Source organism: Dacryopinax primogenitus (genome assembly GCF_000292625.1).
Source record: "Dacryopinax primogenitus strain DJM-731 SS1 chromosome Unknown DACRYscaffold_9, whole genome shotgun sequence".
NCBI classification, from domain to species: Eukaryota; Fungi; Basidiomycota; class Dacrymycetes; order Dacrymycetales; family Dacrymycetaceae; genus Dacryopinax; species Dacryopinax primogenitus.
In genome coordinates this window covers 81,651-95,987 of record NW_024467206.1, presented here as the reverse complement: position 1 = coordinate 95,987, position 14,337 = coordinate 81,651, and the positions used below count along the sequence as shown (strand labels likewise).

At 51.4% G+C, this 14,337-nt stretch overlaps 8 protein-coding genes across 8 annotated transcripts; 5 read left to right on the top strand and 3 right to left on the bottom strand.

Annotated features, from left to right (window-relative positions):
- Positions 1-441: 441 nt before the first annotated feature.
- Positions 442-805, bottom strand: DACRYDRAFT_107447 (uncharacterized protein; the record flags this gene model as incomplete). Its single annotated transcript, XM_040768471.1, has 2 exons — positions 442-525; positions 575-805. 2 exons carry the CDS (start codon positions 803-805, stop codon positions 442-444), a joined length of 315 nt encoding a protein of 104 aa, XP_040628602.1.
- Positions 806-972: 167 nt separating this feature from the next.
- DACRYDRAFT_116193 (uncharacterized protein) lies at positions 973-3,303 on the top strand (the record flags this gene model as incomplete). Its single annotated transcript, XM_040770151.1, has 4 exons — positions 973-1,296; positions 1,354-1,624; positions 1,677-2,182; positions 2,238-3,303. 4 exons carry the CDS (start codon positions 973-975, stop codon positions 3,150-3,152), a joined length of 2,016 nt encoding a protein of 671 aa, XP_040628601.1. The 3' UTR covers positions 3,153-3,303.
- A 161-nt stretch (positions 3,304-3,464) lies between these two features.
- Positions 3,465-4,252, bottom strand: DACRYDRAFT_22140 (uncharacterized protein). The gene is made up of 2 exons (XM_040772697.1): positions 4,057-4,252; positions 3,465-3,993 (listed from the first exon to the last, which is right to left on the bottom strand). The coding sequence occupies exon 2, from the start codon at positions 3,898-3,900 to the stop codon at positions 3,499-3,501; it is 402 nt and encodes a 133-aa protein (XP_040628600.1). The 5' UTR covers positions 3,901-3,993; positions 4,057-4,252; the 3' UTR covers positions 3,465-3,498.
- A 1,375-nt stretch (positions 4,253-5,627) lies between these two features.
- On the top strand, positions 5,628-6,879 carry DACRYDRAFT_22139 (uncharacterized protein). Its single transcript, XM_040772696.1, has 3 exons — positions 5,628-6,289; positions 6,346-6,612; positions 6,664-6,879. The coding sequence occupies exons 1-2, from the start codon at positions 6,062-6,064 to the stop codon at positions 6,478-6,480; spliced, it is 363 nt and encodes a 120-aa protein (XP_040628599.1). The 5' UTR covers positions 5,628-6,061; the 3' UTR covers positions 6,481-6,612; positions 6,664-6,879.
- Positions 6,880-7,783: 904 nt separating this feature from the next.
- Positions 7,784-8,751, bottom strand: DACRYDRAFT_15752 (uncharacterized protein; the record flags this gene model as incomplete). Its single annotated transcript, XM_040771133.1, has 2 exons — positions 7,784-8,592; positions 8,694-8,751. 2 exons carry the CDS (start codon positions 8,749-8,751, stop codon positions 7,784-7,786), a joined length of 867 nt encoding a protein of 288 aa, XP_040628598.1.
- Positions 8,752-9,751: 1,000 nt separating this feature from the next.
- Positions 9,752-10,078, top strand: DACRYDRAFT_52252 (uncharacterized protein; the record flags this gene model as incomplete). The annotated part of the gene is made up of 2 exons (XM_040775092.1): positions 9,752-9,847; positions 9,902-10,078. Coding segments are annotated over 2 exons (273 nt in total), but the record flags the coding sequence as incomplete, so codon positions are not given.
- Positions 10,079-10,599: 521 nt separating this feature from the next.
- On the top strand, positions 10,600-11,010 carry DACRYDRAFT_52278 (uncharacterized protein; the record flags this gene model as incomplete). Its single annotated transcript, XM_040775094.1, has 2 exons — positions 10,600-10,645; positions 10,745-11,010. Coding segments are annotated over 2 exons (312 nt in total), but the record flags the coding sequence as incomplete, so codon positions are not given.
- Positions 11,011-13,493: 2,483 nt separating this feature from the next.
- On the top strand, positions 13,494-13,715 carry DACRYDRAFT_30284 (uncharacterized protein; the record flags this gene model as incomplete). The annotated part of the gene is made up of 1 exon (XM_040774337.1): positions 13,494-13,715. A coding segment is annotated over one exon (222 nt), but the record flags the coding sequence as incomplete, so codon positions are not given.
- Positions 13,716-14,337: the final 622 nt, after the last annotated feature.

Genomic DNA, 14,337 nt, shown 5'->3' with positions numbered 1-14,337 from the left:
TACAAGGAGAGAGGTTCGTACCCCTCCTTGTCTCTCAACACGATGATGATGTTAATACAAATGAGCTTATCCGTAATTTTTCCGGCAGACTCGAGGAATTGAAGACTATCCTGAAGCAGAACAGGGTGTGCCATCCCGCCATCTGCCCTGATACCTTCACTCTCGAGCTGACACTGCTGCAAATGAAGCTGAAACAAGAAATGGAGGCAAACAACACACTTTGATGTGTGTTGTACCTCTGCTATTTAGAGTCTTCCGATGTATTTCATGATGTCGCTCATGTCCCACTGTCTTCTAATCCGTACATGAATACTGAGGTATCGATGTCAATTTCAGTAGAGTGAAAATGCATATATTGCTCTGTATCGTATCTCGGGATGGTACATGCGGCAGTCTTTGATCGCACTCCTACTACCTTCCAGATGCTGCCTTGAACCCCGTTTACCCCTTCTTCATCACTTGAGAAGATACGCTTGCTTCACATTTGTCGATGATGTCTCTTTTGCTTTCGACCACGGCTTTGACCTGTTATTCCTTTCAGAGTTTGATGCAGTCAGGGTGCATGTCCTCTTACCACTGGCATGCCCTGCACCATGGTCCGCCATTTCCCAACATCGACGGAACCGCCTCCTTCATATGGCCTCTTGGGACCTGAACTGGTTAGTAATGGTGTATCTTCATCCACATTTTCGGTGGTGGATGAGTTGGGCGTGCCGTACTCCAGCATCTCATGCTCGATGTTGTCCTCATTGGTGTTCGGCATTGACTCTGTGGTGGAAGTATTAATGTTACCAAACTCCGCCATCTGTATTGCTTATCAAAATCACGTGATACGTGTTTGCGTTGTCATCTCCCTCTGCTTCCGAGAAGCTCGGTGAAGAGGCTGTGCGACGGCAACTGCCTCCGCGCCAGGGAACAGCCTAGAGTCAGCAACGGCCGAGCTCGGCACCTTCTACTCCATTGTCAGCAAATATGGCCCCCTCCAGTGACGCAGCCCTGGGTGACCTCGAAGGAACACCGGGGCGAGTGATAACGAGATCTAGTGGCCGAGTCGATGAGAAAGGAAAGGATGTCGACCAGGTGCAGACGTCGAGATCTGGCCAAAAAGCAGAGGGAGGGAGGAAAACCCGACGGCAGAACTTGAGGGCTAAGAACGAGGTTCATAACATCAACGTCGTAGGATCCAACAAACAGCAATACACAGACCAGATGGGGATTGACGAGACCATCGGTCGTCTGAAGATGAAAGTATCCAAAGATTGGAAAGTGTCACAGAGCGAAATGCGGGTGATCGCGGTTCGTACCCTAACCAGTTGTTTCCTAATGTCCTTCTGACAACGAATCGCTGCATAGCTTGACCAAACACAGCAGCCCAATGGTCCTGATGATCCACATTTCCCATGGCCCACAGGTGAAAATGAAGAAACGCTACCAAACGTCACGTCCATCGGGGCTGCGTTACGTCTTACGGGTATCGAGGGCCCGGACGAGCACAAGTACCACTTCTTCGTTTGGACCCAGGAGACGGGTACGGGGCCGGGTGAACACACACGCAAAGCAGAGGAGTCTGCCGAAGGAGAGGAGGCGCGAAGGAAGAGGCAAAGGCAAGACACCGTGTTGCGAAGTACGTATTATCGTGATACTCGTTACACACATTGCTGACAATTGATTAAAAGATGTGCAGCGAACACTCACACTTGCTCTCCGGGCGCCCCCGCCGTCCACAGCTGCCACCCAATCGGGAATGGCCACAGCCAGCGCGACCTCCACCATCTTCGACGGTCGTGGGGGTCGGATTGGAATGTCTGTCAGCATCTACTCGCCCATCTTTGCAAACCTCCTGGGCGAGCTGCGGTCAAGCACAAATAATATACCGCCCGCCGATGTCTGTAAACTGGCAGAGCAACTCTGCGCGGACTCATCAAAGAATTATTCTGACGAAGACGCACGAGTTGCAGCTGTCTCACCCACCATGGACGCTTTGCTTGGCCAAACCTCAGCGAAGACTGTCACCACGCAAAACACATCCTCAGACCGCTCTTACACGACAAGCGTTTTCTCCGATGCATCGGGACAGGTCGAAACAGCTGTCGCCGAATACAAGAATGTCCTGGGGTCAGGGAAAGCGGAACCCATTTTTCAGGGCGTCAGCTCGGCTCGGAAGTATTGGGCGCAGAAGGAGGTACGAACATTCATTTATATATAGGATTGTCTCGTTGACTTTCCCGATATTGAAGCGTGAAGATGTCCGTCGTGTGTCCCCACATCCTGTCATTTCCATCGCGCTGGCCGGTCCGTGGATGTTCGTGCAGCTTGTGGTGTTCGCAGAGGTTGTCATCGCCGAAACGGTTCCCGAGCTATGTGTCCCGTTGCTGGCCAACGCTGGTCAACACAGCGATCACACACGCGATTTGGCAAAGAAGTTTGTCCCGCTCAGGAAAGCGATGCAACGATTGAGAGACTATTACCGCAACCTTCCGAAGCCACCACCTTCCGACGAAATATCGCCGTATCTCCCCGCCTGGACAAGTGTTGAACTGCTCGATTCTGACAAGCGGGAAGCTCACCTGACTTACCACAGACGTCTATTGGATGACTTCAGGAGCCCCCTTTTCGAGGCGGATCTCCGTGCTGTCGGTAGCGAAGTCTCACAGCGCTGTGTGGTCAAATTTTGCTCGACATGGGGCACCGCGGCCCACAGATTGCTTGCTGAGAAAGGCTTCGCGCCACGGTTGTATGGGGTGAAGGAACTTCCCGACGGGACGAAGATGGTGGTCATGGAAAAGCTCAGTGGGGAACCGATCTTCAAACTTGACAAAGTCCCTCCGGACGTTGAGAACGACCTCAGGGAAGCTGTCAAAATCCTGGGCGATCGGGGTCTTGTGCACGGGGATCTAAGGTCGAGTAATATCATATGTACGAAGGAAACTACGAGATCGTTGGGGAAGATCATCGACTTCGATTGGGCGGATAAAGAGGGCTTTGCACGATACCCGTACGACCTCAACGACATCTCTGAAATCCCTTGGGCGCCAGGAGTAGGGAGGGGAGAGCTCATCCAGCGTTCGCACGATGTACACATGCTCGAAGTGAGCCTGTGTGGGAACCGTGTAGTTTCCCATTCGCAGTCAATCTTAACTCGCATGACATGATCTGTACCCTCCCCGTATCATGATGTCGTCTGGTACCTGTGCCGGATAACTAGATAGTAGATTTGTACAAGTTGTACTGATTGATCTTCCACTTAGCGATGAATGTAGTCGAGCGGTATGGCGGTCCGATCCGCAACGCTCAGATTCATGGTAGGAAATCAGCCCAGTCCGGCCGGCCTGCTTGATGTGTCAGAAAAATCTGCCACGCAGAAGATGGTTTGCTGTTCCGTGAAAACGGAAAGGAGCAGAAATGATGCTGAAGGACGAAATGATCATCCCGCTGAGTGCCAGATGCGCATGAAAAGAATTAAGCACACATTCATTAGGATACGGTATTCGGCACGCGTTACTTTGTTCTTCCAAACTGCAAACCAGAAACGTACATGTCGCGTGGGAAAGTCGGCCCGGTGACGGTTTCTCTGCCCAATACTTCCTCCTCCTCTTCCTCCCTTTTTCCATCCCAAATTCCAAAGGGGACATGCCGAGCTTCTTGACGTCGTGTCCCCAGGAAGTCAGGTATTCGCGTGCCAGGCTCGTGTCCCCCGCCGCCCTTGCTGTAGGCCGTGCGTGTGTCATGAATGTCGATGGAGCCGATAGAGTCATCTGGATCGTGAACGTCGATAGTGCCGGGAAAAAGCCCAGGAGGCAAGGTAGCAATGTCGGAGTATTTGCTGAGACGCATCTTGGCCTGAGGGATGATGCTGAACTGCGCTCGTGTGTCGAAGTAGCCCTTTTGAACATCGTTCATCGGTCCGTAGAGCGTGTTTTCGTGGCGGAGCTTCGAGTTGGCGAGAACATGAAGCACGTTCCTCGCCCAGTCCGCCGCAGCATCGGTGTGGTACTGCAGTATGCACGATTGTCGTAAGGGCCTCCACGACGCAAATTGAAGAGACCAATCACGTACGGATCAAATGGCTATGACGAAGGTGCGTTCTTTCTTCGGTCCGAGCTGAGTATCGGTGCTGACCTCCTGTGGATGGGTACGCAGCTGTACGTAGAGATCCAGATCCGCTGCGCGGTCATGCACTGGCACGTCTTTACGTTCGAAGACTGCTCCGAGGAATCCAACAACGTCTACATCACTCTCGAGCTGAGTCAAGCAGGTGTAATCCGACCCCGCGTCCGAGTCGAGCGCACACGAGATGAGTAGCATGGACGCGCAGCGGAGGCAAACTGCGTCCATAATTCCCTAAAAAGAAAAGAGCTTTATGCGTGTTCGCGCGGACGGGGGCAATTTACCTCCGTAATTTCCGAAAAAGGCAATTCCTCCCCTGCGTAGTGTTAGGGTACTGGTTAGGATCCCATTTAGCAGGTTAGGGTTGGTTAAGGTTAGGGTGGGGTAGGGGTTAGGGTTAGGGTTAGTGGTAGGGTGATATTATCATATTTTTCACTGTATTATATTATATCATACTCTGTGCTTCGGTGTAAGCCCATACGTTCAGACTCTGGAGCAATTGCTATATTGGGCGAAAACCGGGTCTTTTGCCTCCGCTGCGCGCGCTCCTACACCTACATACTACTCATCTCGTGTATACTCGTCCGAGTCCGTCTTATTCGCCTCCTCGTCCGCCAGCGCTGAATGGTCGACGCACCTCTCCGCCCTCCTGCGACCGGCCGTCCGAGGGCAGCGCGCGAAACGGGCCCGTGCACCAGATGAAGAAGCTGTACGAGACGCTTATCGTCAGGAGACTGGGTGTGACCGTGCTTTTGAGAGCAGAAGCGAGCGAGCGAGGACGCTTCTCTTGATGCTGTTGTGGCGCCCGGACAAGGTACAATAGAGAGAAGATTGAACAGAAGAGAAGACGGTGATTCTGTGTTATGTACCGTTCGTTTGGCTCGATGCAGAAATGCGCATATACGCTTAGGGTATTCACCTTTGCAGCGATATTCAAACTGCGTTGGCCCGGGGCGCAGTGACGCCAAGAAATGTAGCGTGTAGGTGTAGTCACGAGATTACCGTTCGTTGCTTCCATGTACCACGTCAACGATGATCCGCAGCTCTGTCTCTCCTCACTATTCACGGTGATCTATTCCCTCTTACAATGCTGTGCCTTACCATTCTTGTATCGTACATGTTGCTATACGCTGTGTTGCCTCCGCCGCATTGATGGATCTTTCCGAATGAGATTAATTCTGTACATGGAGAAGCTCGTCGATGAGGCTCATGTCCTGCCTCACTTGGGAGAGAAGTTATATCGAGGATATACACCGTTGCTGAGAACGGTCTCACGAATATATTATCTTTCTAGTGACAATCCGGACGGATTACCCAGCAACTTGCCTCAACCAAGAGAAGGAGAGGAAAGATCTCGGTGCCACTATGGATAAGGCTATGGTAGGGCCATGCCGTCGAATTGGCCGCGTTGCAGAGCATACGTGGACGCAATGGTCATTGATTGTGGATGGATCACAGGAGAAACCAACGTTCGATAGTAAAGAGGGTGCGGTGCCGGTCGGGTCGCAAATGGTGGAGAAGGCGAAGAGGAGAAAGCTGAAGATCGGGCCGAGAATGTCCCCGTTAGGCTAGGGACGGTCGGATGCCATATCACCTCGTCGAGCATGACGTTCTGTTCAGAAGGGGACGATGATCTCGAAGTCGGTCCAGGTCGAGTATGTCGGGCAGCGAGGATCGGGCCAGAGATGATGAGGTTGGCCCGGGGCTCTGGGGCTGTTGGAGAGGAAGCGGGAATGAGGAGGCTCCTTCTCAAACAGATTATTGCCGATGGTTGGCCGGATGGGGATGGGAGAGCGTTCGAGCTGGTCGAGACAGTCCGAAGTCTGCTCGACAAAGCGGTGACAAGGAAGGGAGAAGCACAGGTATTCTTTCTCTTGCGCGGCCAGCTTGGTCGGGGTATTCGACTGAAAGGACAGAGGCGACCAGTGCGGACAGGTTGAAGGGCTGCTGCACTATGATGCGAGCGCCCAAAGCGGGAACAGAGGTCGACCCAAAGAGCGAGGAGATGAACGGCTGGCACGAGGTGAAGAATTCGGGTTTGAGGGCGCAAGGAGGTGAGGACGAAGGGGGAGACGATCAGGACATGGAGGTGCACGAGGCCGAAGATGAGGATGAGGGTGCGGCAGAGGTCGGAGTCAGGGATATAGTCGTCTGCGCGGTTGGGGAACGCCGCAAGCTCAAACTGATCATATGGTGAGGATCACGATGTTGTCGAAGGTCGAGGGCAGGCAGACGCACCAAACGAGATCCGTAGCTGAAATTCCCTATCCGTCTTCCACCTCACGTGCCCACGCCGCTCCTGCTCTGCTCCCCCTGCTCTCCTCGCATGCCCGGCCCTCTCGGGTGCCTTCCGCTCCACCTCTGCTTTCTTGACCCGGTGTGGGCTGTGTGGCAAGCAGCCCTGCCCATAAGCTCAGAGATGACGCTGCAGGTTGCTGATGATCACGTCGAGGTCATTCGACGCGCGTTGGACGACGCAGTGTAGGAATAGTCATATGCGATCTCCTCAAGAGCAGTCAGCTAGGTCAGCGAACGCAGAAGGAGACTCGCACTCACCGTGATGTCGGTTATTATTGCAAATCCCCACAGAGGCGGCTGGCAGGCGGCCGCACTGGAATCTCCTGCCTCAGAGCGGGCTGATGGGCGAAGCTGCTTGGGACCGGCCTGATGCACATCGTGGCTTGCTGCCGTCGCTGCCGCGGCTGGTGCTGAGCGGACAGCATGCAGCGGCGGGGAGATCCGAGGTCGATTACGAGGAGGCGTAGGTCAAAGTCGAGCACGTGTTAGAAGGTGGGCAGGGTGAGATGATGAGGAAGCCAAGGAATTGGCGATCGTGGAGGGGAGGAGCGGTGGAGGGGAAGCTGGAGCAGACGTTGGAAGACCGCGGGAAGACCGCGGGTGTGGGAGGGAATGGGGCAGGGGAAGTGGAGGAATGGCGCGGAATGGCAGCGTAGAGGAGGTGCGTGCGAAGAAGGATCAGACACACCAGCAGTTTTCCCACGAGCAGCAGCTGCTCAGGGAGGTCGAGGAGGAGACGGTCGAGGCTTGTGAAGGAGTGCTGATGCGGTCACTGACGAAAGGTTCTGCGAATGCGCACCTGCAACTCCTGGCGCCACATCCAGTGGCTGGCGCTGTTGCGGGGAGGGAGGAAGAGCCGCGGAGATAAGGCCAGCGAGTTACTGCACAGCCACTATGACCGCCGACAATGGGGGAAAGACGAACACGGCACTCGCAAGAACGATTTCGATGACACAGAATCTCAATACAAATGAGGAAACTAGCAAGTTTCCATGGAGTTACCATATCATTTCTACTGTCAGTGTTTTGATCCCCAGTCGACCCAGGTAGTGCCCTCTCCACGGATTAGAGTGTGGTGCTCTATTTCTGGTTACCTCGCGTGCCTTTTTCACGGAGATTGACTTCATTCATTTCCCTTGCCACATAGAAGAACCCTACTCTCACGAGCTAGGGGATCACTTGCTGCTGACTTCTTACAGCCTCCTTTGTCCCAGGAGATCACAGTGTCTGCATGCCGTTGCCCAGGGGGTGCGCGGAGCAGATTGCTATCAACCATTCGAAACGTGTGTGATGACATAATCGGAAAATGTGAAGCGAATACCGCCGCGAGAGACGGCGTACATTATGACTAGATGGTATGAAATGTGGAAAACATCGACTAAGCCTGCGTTTGCGGATTCATGACATCGCGCTCGAATGCATTCAATGTGCTAAAGATCTTGTCGTATGCCGGCATACCCAGAATTTCAATTAGTCGGATTTTGAGAGCAACGATCTTCTTCATCATAACTTGACTGTGCGGGTCGACCTGGGCCACGAGCTCGGTGCCATCCACATCGAGGATCTTGATGTCGCCCTCTTCCAGCTTGACCGAGAGCGGGGGCTGAGACAGCTGTTGACTTGTGGAGACAGATGGAGCTTCCTGCTGAGTGTGGGACGATGCAGGAGGCTGGCCCAGTCTGGAAGGTTCTCCCCGACGGGCTTGCTCTGCGATAGTAGGCATGCGGATACGCTTCGGAGGCACTTCAATCTCCCGATCAGGCGAGGCAGCGCGTTTGCGACCAAGGTCGGTTTTGGTGGGCTCCGCCATAGGCACTGACGGCACAGCCGAACTCGTGAACAGAGGTCGGGGTCGAGGACGAGGCTGCAGGTTGCCTGGGACGTCAACGGGCAGACTCATTGGGAACGGAAGTGGTCGAACGAGAGATGGCGCGGGAGAAGCAGACTTGGACATAGGACGAGTAATGAACTTTCGGCCCGGTCGGCGTTCATTTGCTCCGCTCGGTTGAGGTTGTGTTTGTGCAACAGCCGGGAGGATGCTAGGTTGAGGGTCGGCGCGATCGACGGTGTTCGTGAACGGAGAGTCAAAACTGTCGTCATTCTGAGGAACGGGTTGTTTGCCAGCTCGGGTGGATAATGGCTGGTTTTCTTCTGGATCCTCTGGCGGCTCGCGCCTAGAGTTCGTTTCTGAGGAAACCTGGGCGTTAGCTCTCGTGACAATTGGCACATGAGACTGTCCTACCTAAGAGATTGCAGGCTTTTTTCGCCTTGCGACATAGAACACACACTTCCTCGGGCCATGCACTGCATATTCTTTTCGATTTGGATTCGTTGCATCTTGCGCATCCTGGTTTCCACACAGGCGGCGGCTTACTGCGGGATGGTGGCACAGACTTCACACCGCGTCCACGACCTCCACCGCGGCCACGATTGCTGACGGTTGTCCTTCTTCCGGGAAGATTATCCGTTGGAATGACAGGCGGCAGCGGCGCGTAAGCATCGAGCGCGCTTGTTCCTACGGCATGCATGTGAAAAGTTCCAGGTCCTCTCACCATCACGCTTTCCGCATCCGTTTCATCGTCCGAATCGATCACAACCACCGACTGAGAAGAGAGTGAAGGGGATATCGGTACGAGACATACAAGACGACGCCGAACGATGACGAGCGTGGGCAAGCGCGACGTGTGCCCCCTTTTGATCACATCAAAATTTATAAGCTGGCCGGATCTGAAGGCGTGTGCGCTTTTCCGCGAGCGTTGTCTGCCTTAGACTGCTTCCGCGGGCAACGGCCGACATCTGATAATAATTTAGCAAAACAACGCGACCAGCAGAACATATGCATATTAGAGAGAAGACGGGCTGCCTGAAGAGTACTAGTGTTGGCATATAGTAGAGAAGTGCGCGTATCGACGCGCACCTACAGGTACTGTACAGTACCTGCTTACATAAGCTAGGGACCGGACGGATAGTGCAAACTTTTCAGTCCGGACTAATGCATCTTGTTTACTGCCATTACCTGCCTACAGGTTATGAGCCCTGCTCAACAAGATCACTCTAAGCTTTTCTTTTAACTTCTGCAGACTGTGGATGTCCTGCTGGATGACCCATCTGTGTTATTGATTATTCCCATTGGAGAAGACTCTATTGGAGAAGACATCAGCACACTGGGAAAACTACATCCAAGCTACCTTCATGGCATCCACCCCCTACTCTCTGTTTCGGCAATCACTGAGGCTTGGATTATATCTGATCACCTTCGATATCATTCAGCAACACTTCAAACAGCCCAGCAATGTCATGCATACTTCCCTCAAGCATCTGAGATGCACCATCATCCACCCTTCACTTTGATATGCTCAATGCAGACAACTGGTATCCATGGAAGAGATGCATGCAAGCACTACTGAGAGAGCAGAATCTCCTCAGCCATGTTGACAGCAGCGTACCAAGACCAGAACCAGCAGGGACAAATGGGGTGATGGCAGAGGAGATAGAGAGGATGAGAGAGTGGGATGAGATAGACATGAGGGCACAGAACCAGATTGAGCTGTGTGTGGGATATATTGAGATGGTGTACCTCATTGGGGCACTGACAGTGGGACAAATGTGGTCCCAGCTGATCATGGTCAAGGAGTTGAGGGGTGAGCTGGGGGCTATGGCAATTCAACATTGATTGTATTGTATGCAAGCTGTGGATGGATTTGACATGGTTACACACATCACCAAGATATGACAACTACAAGAACAACTCCACCTGCAAGGTGAGATCATCCCAGATAAGCTATTCACTAATCTCCTCACTATGTCTCTCCCTGAAACATGGGACACCTTCACCCAATCATTTCTTGGTGCATGTACTGGCCAGATGCCAATGACATCCCATGAGCTTGTCTCACTACTCTTGGAAGAGGTGAATTGTCACAAGGAACAAGAATTCACAGGCAACCTTACCCTGGGCATGAGAAGAACCATGGCACATGAGCACACACAAGCAACATTATCTGTGATAACTGCAAGAAGCCAGGCCACATCAAGGCAGATTGCTGGAGTAAAGGTGGTGGAAAGGAGGGACAAGGACCATGTTTGAGGGGGAGGAATAAGAAATTGGAGCAGACAAATCAGGCTGAGGAGGTCAATGGTGACTAACTTGAAGCAGCCTATCACATCACAGCACCTGGTCACTTCATTGGTCAGGATTGGCTACTCAACTCCAGCACAACCTCTCATATCACCCCACTTTGTGATGTCTTCCTTGACTACCAACCCCTCACTATGCATGAGATCAAGGGTATAGGCAACAATGCCATACAAGCCAGAGGACATGGATCAATCAAGTTAGACTTTTATGTCAATGGGAAGACAATCGCACATACCCTCAAGGATGTACTCCATGCACCTAATGCTATGAATTCTCTGCTATCAGCTGGACGTTTTGACAACACTGGTGGCAAGATCAGCTTCTCAGCAGCCAAGTGTGAGCTCAGGAATGCGAAAGGCATTCTAGCTGGCACTGGACAGAGGACAAATTGTCTCTACCTGCTGAATGCCAAAGCAGAGCTAGTATGGTCATCAGGAGACCAAACCCATCAAGCAGCAGAACATTGACTCAGCTGGTATGAGGCACACCTATGCCATGGTCACCTTGCAATATCAGGACTTGTGAAGCTACACTCTGATGGACTTGTCACTGGACTGAACATTGATCCTGCAACAAGCAAGGACTTTCAGTGCTCAGCCTGCATCACAGCAAAACAATCAGCTTGGCCCTACCCAAAGGAAGTGGCAACCAGAAGCACAGCACCTGGCAAACTCACATTCAGTGATGTATGGGGACCAGCTCAGATGCCAGCTCTAGGAGGAGCATGCTACTATATCTCATTCACAGATGATGCAACTTGATGCTGCTCCATTCTCTTTATGAAAGAGAAGAGTGAGGCCATCAAGCACATCCAAACATATCTCACCTGGATTGAGCGCAAGCAAGAGAAGAAGCCCAAGACACTGCACTGTGACAATGGTAGAGAGTACATCAACAAGCCCATTAAGGATTGGCTTGCTAGTCAAGGCATAGAACTCCAAATGACAGCACCATACTCACCATCCCAGAACAGCATTGCAGAAAGGTTCAACTGCACTCTTTTTGAGTTTGCACATGCCATGCTCATTGCATGGAAACTTCCTGTGGCTCTGTGGGTACATGCAGTCCAGTATGCAGCATATGTCAGGAATAGAAGTCCAACAAAGGCCCTGGATGGCAAAACATCTGATGAAGCCTGGACTGGCAAAAAGGCAGATGTGTCACACCTCCGAGAATTTGGGAGTGAAGTCTGGATCCTCCAACAGGGGGAGAACCATTCAAAACTTGCACCCAAATCACTCCTCTTCACTTTTGTTGGATTTGAAGATGGACCAAAGGTGATCAAGTACTACAATAAGAGGACTCAGCAAGTGAAGACCTCTTGCAACTATATCTTTTTGGATAGCAAGCAAGCAAGACCTTCAGTTGAGATAATGGAGGATAGCACTGCTATGCAGAAATTACTGCTTAAGGGGGAGACAGGAGGAGCTGCTGGAGATGGAATGCCAGATACACCGAAGTGACCTGTTGAGGCAATTATACTGCCCAGCACAGATGTCAGCATTGAGCCCAAGCTGCAATCTCTGCTCACTCCAGTCCCATCATGAGAGATCACTCCAGAACCAGTACCAGAGCCACCACGTCGACCAGTCAGATCGATGCAACAACCAGTAGACTACCATGCCCTTGCTGGCTATCGACCTCAACAGGAGCAGAGCAACCAGGCAGTAGACAACTCTGTCACTGCAGACTACTGCTTCCTGATGATGATGGATCATGTGCCAAGCACTATAGAAGAGGCAAAGGAGACTGCAGAGTGGCCGGAGTGGAAGAAGGCTATTGAGGAGGAGATCCACCAACTTGAAACAAAAAGCACCTGGGTCATGGCTGAGCTACCACCAGACCAGAAGGCCATAGGATGCTGATGGGTGTTTGCTCACAAGTATGATGAGAATGGCAAAGTTGTTAAGCACAAGGGACAATTGGTTGCACAAGGATTCTCACAGAAGCCTGGCATTGACTTCACCCAAACCTATGCACCAGTAGTTTGACTCGACTCACTCCAAACCATCATTGCATTAGCCACACAACAAAAGATGTCACCAGTGCATACCTCAATGGAGACCTGGAGGAGGAGATTTACATGCATCAAGCCCCTGGCTTTGATGACGGCTCCAACAAGGTCTACCTGCTCAAGAAAGGCTTATATGGCCTGAAGCAAGCTGGACACTTATGGAACAAGAAGCTCCATGACTTGCTTACTCAACTTGGCTTCCAATGCTCAGATGTGGAGCCATGTGTCTATATCAGGAGGATCAGAGACAGACTGGCAATATTCACAGTCTGGGTCAATGACTTCCTTATTGCAACAGCAGATACCTGTGAGATGACCAAGGTCAAAGATGCTCTCAAGTCTCAGTTCAATGTCAAAGATCTTGGCACTCCACAATACCTTGTTGGGATCAAGATATCCCACAACCCTGATGGGAGTACAGCTTTATCCCAAAGCAGCTATATCAATAATATCCTGAAGCACTTTCAGATGGAGAATGCCAATCCAGTCTCAACACCACTGGATCTGAATGTCAAGCTCAAGAAGAATACTGGTGCAGCAGTTGATCAACAACAATATGCTACAGCAATTGGTTCTCTCATGTATGCAGCCATCAGCACTTGACCAGACATTGCCTATGCATGTCAGACACTGAGTCAGTACACAGAGAATCCTTTGGCTATGCAGTGGACAGCAGTTAAGCATGTGTTACAGTACCTATCTGGAACATGCAACTACTCTCTTGTATATGGTGGACCTGGTGAATACACTACAACATTCACTACCTTTTCTGATGCAAATCGGGCATCTGATTGAGATGATCAAAAGTCTATATCTGGCAACCCCCAAATATATGATCCCCTTCATCAACAACGTCCCCATCCATGGCCCACCAATACAATACAAACTCCCTGATGGTGATTTGAATGGCACACCCAAAATAATGGCATCTGTTGTTTCATATGGGAACACATGGAAACTGTAAATCAGATCTTGACCCACATCAAACATTCTGGCAGAACATTCAGTGGTCCAAAAATGGCGATAGTGGCTCCTGAATTTGTCATCCTCAGCCAACAATGTACCTACACTGGCCAACAGCCCGAGCCTTCTAAGGTTGCAAAAATACAGGACTGGCAGCCATGCAAATCCCTCACCAAAGTCCAAGCCTTCCTGGGTACCCTCAGAATCCTCCAAATATTCATAAAGGATTTTCCTATGAAAGCATGCCCTTTGGAACATCTCAAATGCAAAGGCATGATATTTGCCTGGGGCCCTGAGCACCAAGCAGCCTTTGACCAGCTAAAGGCAGATGCCTGTCAGGATGTTCTCCTCTGTCCCATTGACTATGAAAGGGACCGAAGGATCATCCTTTCAGTGGATTCCTTGAATATCAGCATTGAATATGTCCTCTATCAGAATGACATCAACGGCAAATAAAAACTGGCCTGCTTTGGATCTTTGGCATGGAACGATGTTGAATCCCAACATTCCCAACCCAAGCTCAAACTATATGGCTTATACTGAGCTCTCTGGGTCTTGCAGGTCTTCCTGATTGGTGCACCCCAATTTATCATGGAAGTGGATGCCTCCTGCATTAAAGGGATGTTGAATAATCTGGACCAGCAACCTGCTACTGCCCTCAACTGCTGGGTTAGTGGGATACACCAGTTCAATTTTGATCTCATTCATGTCCCCACCAAAAAACACACTGGTCCCAATGGTCTGTCCCGCCATCCCCCTTCTTTGTGTTGGATGCTCTGAACCCACCAGACATTGACCACAAAGAATGCCTGACTTT

What these genes read in the sequence shown, in the direction of transcription:
- DACRYDRAFT_22140 (XM_040772697.1), bottom strand. Translation starts at nt 3,900, where the DNA reads ATGAACGATGTTCAAAAGGGCTACTTCGACACACGAGCGCAGTTCAGC.
- DACRYDRAFT_22139 (XM_040772696.1), top strand. Translation starts at nt 6,062, where the DNA reads ATGATGCGAGCGCCCAAAGCGGGAACAGAGGTCGACCCAAAGAGCGAG. An exon ending in GGGAACGCCGCAAGCTCAAA is followed by an intron (nt 6,290 to 6,345) that starts CTGATCATATGG and finishes AGGCAGACGCAC; the next exon opens with CAAACGAGATCCGTAGCTGA.